Source organism: Mytilus edulis, chromosome 10, assembly GCF_963676685.1.
Source record: "Mytilus edulis chromosome 10, xbMytEdul2.2, whole genome shotgun sequence".
Lineage (NCBI taxonomy): Eukaryota > Metazoa > Mollusca > Bivalvia > Mytilida > Mytilidae > Mytilus > Mytilus edulis.
Window position 1 is genome coordinate 68,153,922 of NC_092353.1, and position 12,425 is coordinate 68,166,346.

At 31.6% G+C, this 12,425-nt stretch overlaps 1 protein-coding gene across 1 annotated transcript; it reads left to right on the forward strand.

The window, feature by feature from the left end:
- Positions 1 to 841: 841 nt before the first annotated feature.
- LOC139492929 (uncharacterized) lies at positions 842 to 11,893 on the forward strand. Its single transcript, XM_071281078.1, has 6 exons — positions 842 to 1,257; positions 1,722 to 1,815; positions 3,543 to 3,719; positions 5,284 to 5,348; positions 8,072 to 8,162; positions 11,859 to 11,893. The coding sequence occupies exons 1-6, from the start codon at positions 904 to 906 to the stop codon at positions 11,891 to 11,893; spliced, it is 816 nt and encodes a 271-aa protein (XP_071137179.1). The 5' UTR covers positions 842 to 903.
- Positions 11,894 to 12,425: the final 532 nt, after the last annotated feature.

A 12,425-nucleotide genomic window follows, 5' to 3' on the forward strand; every position in this document is an offset into this window, starting at 1 on the left:
TTGTCCTATAATGCTCCTCAACTTCGTACTTTATTTGACCTTTTTAACTTTTTTGGATTCGAGCGTCACTGATGAGTCTTTTGTAGACGAAACGCGCGTCTGGCGTATATACAAATTTAGTCCTGGTATCTATGATGAGTTTATTTACAACCACTGGGTCGATGCCACTGCTGGTGGAGATTTATTTCCCCGAGGGTACCACCAGCCCAGTAGTCAGCACTTTTTGTGCTGTCATGAATTATTATTGATATGGTTATATTTATAAATTAACTGTCTACAAAATTTTGAATTTTGAAAAACTAAGGCTTTTCAACCTCAGGCATAGATTACCTTAGCTGTATTTGGAATAACTTTTAGGAATTTTGGTCCATAATGCTCTTCAACTTCGTACTTTATTTGACCTTTTTAACTTTTTTGGATTCGAGCGTCACTGATGAGTCTTTTGTAGACGAAACGCGCGTCTGGCGTATATATAAACTTTAGTCCTGGTATCTATGATGAGTTTATGTAGATATAAGCGACCGCTAAAGTAACAAACAGGTATTTACAAATAATTAAAACGAATTTGAACAATCCTATGATCATGTTTCAAAGAAATTTAACGATTCTCGAGGCAATTAAAGTATAATAATCAATAGTAAATTGAATACTTTTTTTCTCTTTCATTTTGATATCTTTTATGTGCTTCTACGGTTGTGAAATTTGTAACTTATTCATGATTTAATTATTTGTTAAATCTTCAGGGATTTAATACTATTAGAAAAAAAAATTTAACACCAGAATGCATGGCAAACGTTAAACAACAGTTTGATGTATTTGCTTTACTACCAGACCTATTAAATTTCATTATTAGTTGTACTCCAAACATTAAGAAGCAATATTGGTGCGGTTTTTAAGCTCAAAATGGAGGGGAGAAACGGTTTCGTTACAATTACTGTGTTTATGCTTTTTGGAAATATTACAGGCTTGAGTATGAATAACGTATGCTCGACGAATGATAATACATGTAAAACACCAAGCATTTCCGGCGTAGGACTGCAAAAGTGGGGTAAATGCTCTAAAACAGGGGTTCTTTTGAGATTCCAGGAAAAGACACTTCTTGAATGTGGACAGGAATGTCTATTAACGGCAGAATGCACATCTATTAATTACAGATCAAGCAAAAATTTATGTGACATTGTAAGCTCTTCTGCCGGTGACAACGACACAGATAACGACTCAACATGTTTCAACAGCGACATATCAAATTGGCATAAGGTAAGCTGAACATAGGATTATTTAAGATTTGTTCCGTGAAATGTATCCCAGTAATTCTGAAGTTATTGCACTCGGGTGTTTTTTCTAAAAGGTCGATTTCTCTGATGCTCGAATTCTGAGAAGCATAATCTGATATTGATAACATGTAAATTACACATTAAGAATGCCCATAAATGGCTCACAACTTCAAGTCTGATAGATAGATTCATTTAATCATTTTGATGCCTATCTATAAAATAAACTAATCTTTCACTTCATCTTAATTGTTCAGGTGAACAGCATACTTTTTTTTTATCTCTGTGAGTGAAACGTCAAAGAATTGAATTAAGCCACAAAAAGTTACAAAAATAATTGACCAAAAAAAAAAAGAAAACTTGTTATGAAAATACAATATTAATGTTTAAGAGATATAAGTAACATGTATATTATTTCCTTTACTTTGACTTTAATATTGTCTTTTACAGTCCTTGGCTGGCAAATGCGCAGACCATGCGTGTGCAGCTGGAACAAAGTGTATTTTCGATACACAAAATGGCAACACTGATTGTGCCAGTGCATGTACGTTTTAAAGGTTATTTCGTATGTCTGGAATTTTTGAAATAGTCTTGTTTTATAGATTACTTTTTACGGACAATCTCAAATACTGTAAACTAGCATATACACATTGCTTGAAGTTGATTTAGATTAGTAAATGTGCTGTACATATCAATCATTGTGTAAATAAGAATAAATTTAATTTAACGAATAATATAGATTCCTGCAAATTACGTTTTATAGAGAAGTGGGAGGGATAGTGGGTGTCAATTTTGTACCTAACAATTGTTTTCCATGAAACTTCCTTTAATTAACAACATTTCATTAGTTTCTATTTTGATATAGATTATCTTCCAATATGTATGCATGATGAATCATTATTATTTTTCTCAAGGGAAATATGCTCTACTTAAGGAAGAATAAAAACTTAGAAAAATTATAAGTAAAAAAAATAATTTCAAGTACTTCATTACTTGAAACGATATTATATTTTTTCAACTAAATGTCCATGTGTAATCCGCTGATAATTAACCGTGTGTTTTCTATACTTTATTTTGAATAAAGACAATAAATGACAATATAACTAGAAAATGTGTCAAAGATGGCCTGTGATCTTACTGATTTGCACTAACCAAAACAAATATGGAAATGCCTAAGATAATTGATTTATACAATTATGAATACTAAATACTGTGTATTCATACATGGAATATTAACCATGAAAAAAACAGAACAAATTAAGAAGTCAAGTTTGAGCTAGATTTCAAAGTTTATCATTTATGAAATAATCTTGCTTAAAATGTTCTTGTTGATATTTATCATATTGAAAATGAACACAACGTTACAAATTATTTTACTGAATTGCTGTTAACATTTTAGGGGTTCACACAATATACTGACATTGTAGAATTTTCATAAAGACGTATTTGTACAAATAGAATGGTATCGTCGTACTTTTTTCGGGCTTTTTTCAACTTTTTTATACGAGCATCGCATATGAGTCTTTTGCAGGCAAAACGTGCGTCTTGTGCAACTACTAAGTTTTAATCATGTTATCTGTGATTATGTTATTCGCAATTTTTTTACAATAAAAGAATAATAAAAAATCGAAATATTGATTCGATACCAAGAAAATTTAGGCTAACGCCAACATACAATTACTTGTTTAAGTAAAAGACTCGTTTAAGGTGGCTCGGGTGTCTTCCTCCATCTTGGATTTCGAAGAAGCGGATACTTTTGGTCTAGATCTTTGATGAAATGTGCAAATTTTGAGAGTAGTGTATAATTTTTGTGTAAATATTTATCAAAGGTACCAGGATTATAATTTAATACGCCAGACGCGCGTTTCGTCTACATAAGACTTATCAGTGACGTTCATATCAAAACAGTTAAAAAAAACTTTTGATGTAAATGTGGAAAATTGTGTATTTTTTTTATAATAAAAGCTGTAATTTCTCAAAAACACAATATTTCTGTTTGATTAATTTTTTTCAACTTTTCCAAATAAGGAGAGATGAATCCATAAATCTTATTATATTTTTTCAAAGAGCATAATAAAAACTTCATCTTGTCAAATTATCAAAACATTCTATCAGTGATTATTATGACGTCCTAGTCACCTTGAGGAGTCGACACAAATCCTACATCACCTTGCAGTAATATATGTACAAATGTATTTTTTTTATCCCAATATGGTGCCAGTGTGATGTCTTGAAAATGTTCAAAATGTCTATCAAATTGAATTATTTTAGATTGTACTGGTTTACCTGCAACACCGAATGCTGAAATCGTGGAGCGGTTTGGATTGTATAGAAATTTTGATATGGCAAATAAATACAAATGTCAAGATGGTTATTTAATGATTGGTAGACATTTTGCAATTTGTCGGGCGACAGGTACCTGGGATGTATTGTTTTCTTGTATTGAAGGTAAATAAACTCATCAGATACTGACGGACCTTACAACGCAACAATTTTTTTTTTCATCAATTCGTTACTTATATATTCATTTCATTGCATATCATGTTTTCCCTAAGTTTTTTTCCTTCGTTAAACACTTCCTTCAGCCCGTTGACCAATTATAATCAGTAAAAAGTGGTTGATTTTCCGTTTTGTACCATCTCAGAAATGAAAATTGAAATTAAGTCGTAAGAAATTTACAGATAGAATTTAGTGCCCGTGATTTTGAGAACAATGTAACGCCATAAAATTACTTTTAAGTTCCTGCAACAAAGCAGGTAGTCATAGTTCGTATGTGACCACCTGTTGACCCGGTTAACCTGTAGTTTAACGTAATGTTATTTCAATCAAATTAGATTTTGATGTTTGGTGTTTTAACGCCACTTTTAAGCACCGCATGTAGGCTATTTCGTGGTGACCAGTTTTTATTGAAGGAGGAAGCCGGAGTACCCAGGGAAAACCTCCGACCGTCGATAGGAAAACTGACAATCCTAGTCAATTATGATTGGAATCGAGTGCACCCGCACGAGCGGGGTTCGAACTCACAACCTCAGTGTTGAATGGCTAGTGATAACTAGTTGTACCACTCGGCCATCGAAGACCCTCAATCAAATTAGGCAACGTCATTTGCAACACAGTATAACGGCTACAACGTTATTGTTTCATCAAGTCGTTGGATGTCATGGCAGGCAGATTTAAATTAGCAATATTTCTCGTATGCTGAAGTACAAATATAATCCACTGTGGAATAGTTGTTAATGGTTTCAGTGTTTACCACATTACTAAAAATAAAGGCTACAGTAGTATACTGCTGTTCGAAATTCGTAAATCGATTGAGAAAAAAACAAATCCGGGTTACAAACTAAAACTGAGGCAAACACATCAAAAAACAGACTGAAATGGGTGGAATATGGGACAAAAATCGGGAGGGAGAAAAACTTGACTAAAACATACCTCACAGGAGTGGTAAACCTTTCTGTCAATCATTTAATGATTTTTAACAGCTGTCTTTACCTTTGACGATTGACACGAATAACATTCAAAGAGAAAACCAGGATTTGTGTGCATACCACATGATGTGAACACTAAGCGTTTATAACATTTGTAAGCGTAAATAACATTTTAGAGTATAAAAACCAAACGTGCCTTTACTTGTTGATACTCGAAAAAAATATAGTGTCCTGCGTTTGGGAATAGTAAATCATTGTTTAACATTTGACTCATGGACCTTGACCCCGCGTGTTTTAAACAAACTGTTTGAGAAATGTGAAGTAAACCTCAATTTGTGTTCATACAATAAGATTCGTTTTTTTCTTTAAGTCAATGAGACATAATTCCGAAAAGAAAAGTATCAAAATGACATCTGAACTTTATGTGAGCATTTAAAAGATTTCGATGTTTTATACAGCACTTTAGAAAGCAATTGCATGTTAAAAAATATTTTCAGAAGTGTACGCGAAAAAACTAATGTCTGCAGTTTGCTTGAAACATATTAAAGAATGTTTCTATTTCTTGTTTTCCTTTTCAAATCTAGGTGGAGAATTCAATGGACATCGGTACTTTTTTCCGAGTGAAGATATGAAATGGGATGAAGCTAAGGTTTGTGGATAATATTTGTTTGTAAAGTTACGTGGTTTTGGTGATTAATACAGCTGCTCTATAAGCGTATATACATCAACATGTGTTTTATGTTGGGAAAACCTTGTGTTAACTACTGATTAATCGTGGTTACGGTATTAATAAATAATTAATAAACAAATTGCAAGTATAATTATATAACTCTTGGTTCAATACACGTATCAAATCAATTGTTCAGTGCCTCGTGCTTTCTAATTATTTATGATAAACCAAAGCTATTACAAAACCAGATCTTTCATTGGCTGTATTCATGGTCTAGGACAATTACATGAACATTTAGAGGGGCCAAACTAAATTTTGAAGTTTTAATCCTCTCTATTTAATGTTGGTCTGTAAAATGTTGAAATAAACATACATACATACATACATGAATGGACATTAAAAATAAATAACGAAAAATATTATTTCACATACCAGTATGAAATATAACAAAAGCACAAGTATGATGAAAGTACACATTATTCAATTTAAAGATTACCACATTCAAATATGTTTGTATTTATGAAAATAATACTGATATGAAATTAGTACGATGTACAATATTAGATAACATACATCTACGGATCATACACAGCTACAGAACAATAGAACAGAGCTAGTACAATGTCCAGGCTAAATTTTATGCAGAATTTCAAATAAGAAAACAAAAAAAGAAATATATAGACTAAGCACAGAAAGTAAATCCGCCTATTGTAACATATCAGACGCATGATGGAACAAATGTTCATGTATAATAAAACACTTGGATTACTAAGGATGTTAAACCTTTTATAAAAATACGCAATATTTTTATAGATTGTCAGTTTCATAAAAATATAAACAGAAAATTTATATAAAGATAAGTGTAAAATACCACGTATATCACACTTTTTTTCCATTCAATATTTGTGCATATTAATTTTAGATTAATTTAGTTACTCCAAAAACTGAATAGCATAGTTAAAGTTATGTTGGATCAAGACAAACATTTATTGTGTTAGAGAATGTACATTTTAGATTTATGAAATAAATTAGTTTTGCCTCATCAGAAACTTTTGGTTTTTTTTTCTACCCTAAGTATGAAACTGTTTTGGGTGAAGGTCATTTCAATTGAATTGTGTTAACTTACTTAAGGATATGAATTTATCAAATTCCAACTTACATGAAAATACACACTTGCTAAAAGCCTTTAATACGTTGCATTCTCAGTAAAATGATAAAATACGAAAGATCTTTAAATTCATACAAGTGTTGAAAAATGAAATAATACCCATGGAAAACAGAAATGTACATATTTGAGGATTTTTTATTGAAAAATGATTGCTTAAATGTTAATTCACATCCAAAAATTATGCATTTAACTAACAAACTTTATGACCATAAACATACATTTAATTGATGGAAAAGAAGCCACCCATCTTATCCCTGTAACCATGGTACCTAATGCCCCATCATGTGCCTGTCAGGGTAAGTATTCGGTCCTAGTACTTAAAATATTTCAATCTTTTATGGGTGGATTTAAAATCATTTAATAAAAAGACAATGAATTGAGTTGTTAAATTTGATATATGCCTTTTTTGTGCTTCTTTGTTAAATATTTGTTAGTTTTATAGTGATTAAGATTACACCAAAATGTTGACTGCTGTACCTATATAGATGTCATTGTTACCTATTGTGTCTGTTTGTTTTGTTCACGCATCCTTGTCAATATAATGGAATTTTATGCGACTGTCATACAAGTGAGAGGTTTAGCTAGCTATTAAACAGGTTCAATCCACCATTTTGTACAAAAGAAAATGCTTGTATCAAGTCCGTAATATGATAGTTTTTATCCATTCTTTTGATGTGTTTTGAGTTTTTGATTTTGACATTGGATGAAGGACTTTCCGTTTTTAATTTACTTAGGAGTTTGGCATTTTTTAGATTTTAATGTTCGCTAAAACGGATTTAACATATTACACAAATTGAAATAACGACCAATTTCAGAGTTCTTACGAGATATTGTGAGCTATTTACGGGGTTTATTACGGATTGATTAAATTTATTACGATATATTTACTGCAAATTTTAAGGACAGGTAACGAGTTGCCACAGATAATTATGAGACACTGATGGCATCTTATGCCGTTTTTACGGATTGTTTCGAATATATGACGGACAGTTTCTATTCCTCAAATCTTTTACGTGTTAATTACGACCTATTTACGTTTTGGTACAAATAGTTGCTAGCTTGTGAAGAGTATTTACGAATTTGCAGCATTTAGATATGTCCTTTAATAGTAAACAATACGTACAAATACGTAAAGTATACGTATATTTCGTAAAACACTATCTATTCGTAAAGTTCGTTCCCCTAACTAAACGTTAACTGCTAAATTATTTAAATTGGAGAAAACATCAGTTTATTCCGCCCAACGTTCTTTTGTAAGCAATGGTTGTATTTTTTTGGGATACGAGTAATATTATATAGCAATTTCTAAAGCTTAAATACATATGCATTTGAAGTCATTTTAGACGAAAACAAATGTTTAATGAGTGAAGTTATGTTTTCCTTTTCGTTGTTTTTGTGTGTAGATATGTATCAACAAAATGTCTTCTCATGCTTTTAGTTTATAAACAATTTTACGACTGTGTGTTATTTACTTTTACTTCGGTTTTTTTCAATTTAAGCTTATATATTATATCTGTTAAAAATCTAATTGCAGACTCATTGTGAAGGACTGAGTGCATCTTTAGTTGCCATAGGATCTGAAGAAGAAAATGTGTGGATTAGAGAGCAAGCATCAAATCACTATGGTAGGTTTATGATGACCTCTGTTTATTTTTATAGCACTATTATCATCAGCTATAAGTAAATACTCCCAATTGATGCAACATTCAAGGTCATTGTAATAGCGATCCAATGCAAAGTATTTTTCTGTTACGATAAAGCAATTGAATCAATGATTTTGAATGGTAATGCTAATAAAACTCTTGAAAGATTTTGCGAAATCATTTCGGTTGTCCAATATTGAATATCCGTGTAAAAAAATACCAGTAAAATAATGTGTACTGTTCGCCATACCTTGCTTAACACATCACCAAATAGTTTAAGCAAAAAATGGATTACGTATAGGGAGAGGGTTGAGATATAATAAACATGTTTAACCCCGCCGCAATTTTGCGCCTGTCCCAAGTCAGGAGCCTCTGGCTTTGTTAGTGTTGTATTATTCTTAATTTTAGTTTCTTGTGTATAATTCGGAGTTTAGTATGACGTCCATTATCACTGTACTAGTATACATATTTTTAGGGGCCCGCTGAAAGACATCTACGGGTGCGGGAATTCTCGCTACATTGAAGACCAATTGGTGGCCTTCGGACGATGGACATTTTTTATTTTTAATTTTATATATTGACTTATTCATGTTCATCTAGTTGTTTACACGTTAAAGTTATTTCATTTGACCTTATTTTATTATAGTATCTTTATTAGGTCTTTCCACTTTTCGGTGGAAAGACCTATTGAATTTTGTTCTGATTATTATTTTATTTTTTTCGTCCGCCACTTTTGTTTCTTGCGTATAAATTTAGTGTCGCTTAGATGTTAGGTATATGATATCGAACAGTTTATGCGCCCTTAAAATTCATCCTGCGTAACCGAATACTTTTCTTTGTAGGAGTTATCTCCCCTAACACTGTTTTCCTTGTGACTACATGTCCTCCGTAATCGTAAAAGAAAGCGACACATTTATTTTATAAAATTTATCGTTATATCATGATTTGCGTTATTTTGACTGAAGCGATACGAACACTCCATATGAGAGTTATTTCCCCTTATGCATTTGATATGAGTGTTATGTATTTCCATAATGTAAACAATAAGTGATAAAGACCTAGGATCTTTTGATTTGAGGTCCTTGGTCCAAAAAAATAAAAAAAATAGGTCAAGGTCAAAGTTCAAGGTCATATTTTAAATTTTGACGGTTTATTTTCACTTATTTCCAAAAACCGTATAAGATAGCGACAAATTATTTTTACAAAATTTTTAGTTGCGACATATCGTAAATTTTGATTGCAATGGTACGTTGAAAGTAAAAGGGAGTTTTCACCCCTCTCGTTTGTAAAAATACGCGTATGGTGATATAACTCATAAACCAAATATAATTAAGACCTATGGTGTTTTGATTTGAGGTCCTTGGTATATGACCTTGAAATTAATCTCAAGGTCATAACTTAATTTGACATTCTAGATTTTGACCTTTGCTTTTATCTCATATGAATACATGATAAAGCCATGAGACTTTTTGCAATAGGTCTCAAACTATTTAACCTTGAAAAATACAACCGGAAGTGACCTTGTTAAAACCAGAAGTAGCTATTTTTTGTACTTTATTAATATATAAGTATATAGAACCAGATATTTTTGGAATCAGTGTCAAGTTAATATTCAAATAGTAAGAGAAGTAATATTTTTCAAACCGAAAGTAACAAATTATCTCCCTTATTTTAAAAAATATTGTGTAGAAACCATATATTTTTGGAATCAGCGTACAATAAGCTATCATTTGACGATTGAAATGACATTTTAAACCTAATTTTACTTCTTTTATATTAGAATACATGGTTTTGGGTGGAAAGACCTGCAATTGTTCTGAACAATTGGTTTAAAATTATTTATTTTATTTTTGTCAAAGACCTATAATAGGGTTTTAATGCCACACATTGAATTTGATTTTGCATCATTTTTGTTTTCTTGCAGAAAACGTCACAGCGATATGGACGGGATTTCAGTACTATTTGTTAAAATTGCGTTTAAACGGAAATGCTGTAACATCATCGTATACAAATTGGGGAAGTGGCCAACCACCTGGTATAAGCCAAGGATGGTGTGTACAGATGAATCTTAATTATGGAAAATGGAATACAAAATACTGTAATTATAAATCTTCGACTAATTTTGTCTGTGAGCAGGACAAAACTGTGTACATCTAAATATGTTGTCTTATCTATACTGTATGTAAAGACCGATTATACGTTAGTAAAGTAAAGTATCATCTGAGAAACATATCTTATAAATGTACTAAACATTATCTTTATGAACTTGATATGTATGTGATTTAAATGTATTGGTTTGGGGTGTACATCAGTGAAAAATTATGAATAAAAATACACAACTCCAAAGTCAATGCGAAAAAGGGGAAAGACCATAAAACCGGACAAAATCCAATGATCGATCATAATTATGACATTGGAATGAATTGAAAATAACTGTCATATATTGCTGACTTAGAGAAAAATAAAATCACAAAAATATTGAACTCCGAGAAAAATTCAAAACGGAAAGTTCCTAATCAAATGATAAAACGAATGGACAACAACTGTCATATTCCTGACTTTGTACATGCATTTTCTTATTTTCTTACCTTCAGAGCGTTCGTTTGTCGAAGTATATTTTGAGTTAAAACTGATTTTAAGCTACTTTAACCTCCAACTTTTATGACAATTGAGTTTAGTTCCTTTATATGGACACAATTGAATGCGCAACTCTAACAGAAATAATTGGTTAATGTGACATTGATTGCATGGGTCCAGTAGCCAAATTTGTCAACATATATCGCAGACAAATAAACACAGCGGACTTAAAATTCAAACAATCATATGAATAAATCTGACACAGATGCTAACAAACATGTTTTTGTAGTGATTTGTTCATTCATTAAAGTGAGAAAAAAAATTCATAAAAAATTTCCTTTACTTAACTAAGACAGCAACCTACAATAAATACCCAAAGGACATATAAAGGTCATTACTAGTATGTTGATTTTGTATGATAATAAGGTGTGTTGAATTGTCGAATAAAAATAAAAAAATAAAACACCATTACCGTTGAAGGTACATATCTATCATATGTCTGTCCTATGTCAAAAGTTAGACTTATTAATGGCTACATTGCGATTACATGTAATATATATTAACTTTCTTAAGATTTGTCTTGTGTTCCTGATAAATACAGATATATACATGCTCTCCCCCAACTCCAATAAAGTTTACCTTTGGATTAAAAGAAACAAACCTCAAACCTTAACACTGTTTGAAGGAGCAACAGGTCCACCATGTATTCACGACACGGAACATTGTATTTTCCATTGGCCAAGGTTTGTATAGCTCAAATTTACCATGCATTTAATGTCTTGTCCAAAACAAATAACAACATCTTTATTTACATGATACTTATCAACTTAAAGTTGAAGATAACATATTAAAAACATTATGTCTGAGGGGACAACCATTTGATTTTTTTAGTGACAGGGAGAAGGATCATGATGGTTTTGAATAAAAATTACTTTACCTGGTAAGAAACTGAAGAAAAAAATACTTTGCCTCAGACAGGACGACAATACAAATTGTGCAATATAAGTGCAAGATATTTGATAATACATATATGTACGAAAGAGAACAAAACACTTTCCTCAAGGCAAAGTAAACGTGAATTTATCTTACATTAATTTGTAGGATCCTTTACTATAGATAATTTAGCTGATCTGTAAAAATAACATCGTCATGCCTTATATATCATGTACTGTAGTACGACGCTAGATTAAAACTGACGCGGAAAGGTAACACCCGGCAACCGAAAGCTTCATTTTATGGAACACAAGTGGTCGTGATGTCTAGTGCGCCGGTTACAGTGCAGGCGTTTTGGTGTCACGATATCTCAGTAGCATGGGTTCGAATCCCGGCGAGGAAAGAACAAATAATTTGCGAAAGCAAATTTACAGATCTAACATTATTTGGTTGATGTTTAGACGAGTTGTATATATATATATATATATATAGCAAAAGTAAATAAATACGGTGTACAGAATGTAAATATGGAAAATTTTAAATTCGCAAACTACATTTCACATCAAATAATAACAGTTCGTTAAAATATTGTCACTAGCGCTTTCATGTCTTCTGGCAATCTTCAGGCGACGTTTTAAATAACAATGTCCTTGACGACACTACCGTTGGAACGTTTATTACGTTACAATAACGGTAAGGAGAGATAAATCAAACGTGTTTACGTAGATCCGTTTA

What these genes read in the sequence shown, in the direction of transcription:
- LOC139492929 (XM_071281078.1), top strand. Translation starts at nt 904, where the DNA reads ATGGAGGGGAGAAACGGTTTCGTTACAATTACTGTGTTTATGCTTTTT. An exon ending in ACATATCAAATTGGCATAAG is followed by an intron (nt 1,258 to 1,721) that starts GTAAGCTGAACA and finishes TGTCTTTTACAG; the next exon opens with TCCTTGGCTGGCAAATGCGC. An exon ending in GCAAGCATCAAATCACTATG is followed by an intron (nt 8,163 to 11,858) that starts GTAGGTTTATGA and finishes ATTAATTTGTAG; the next exon opens with GATCCTTTACTATAGATAAT.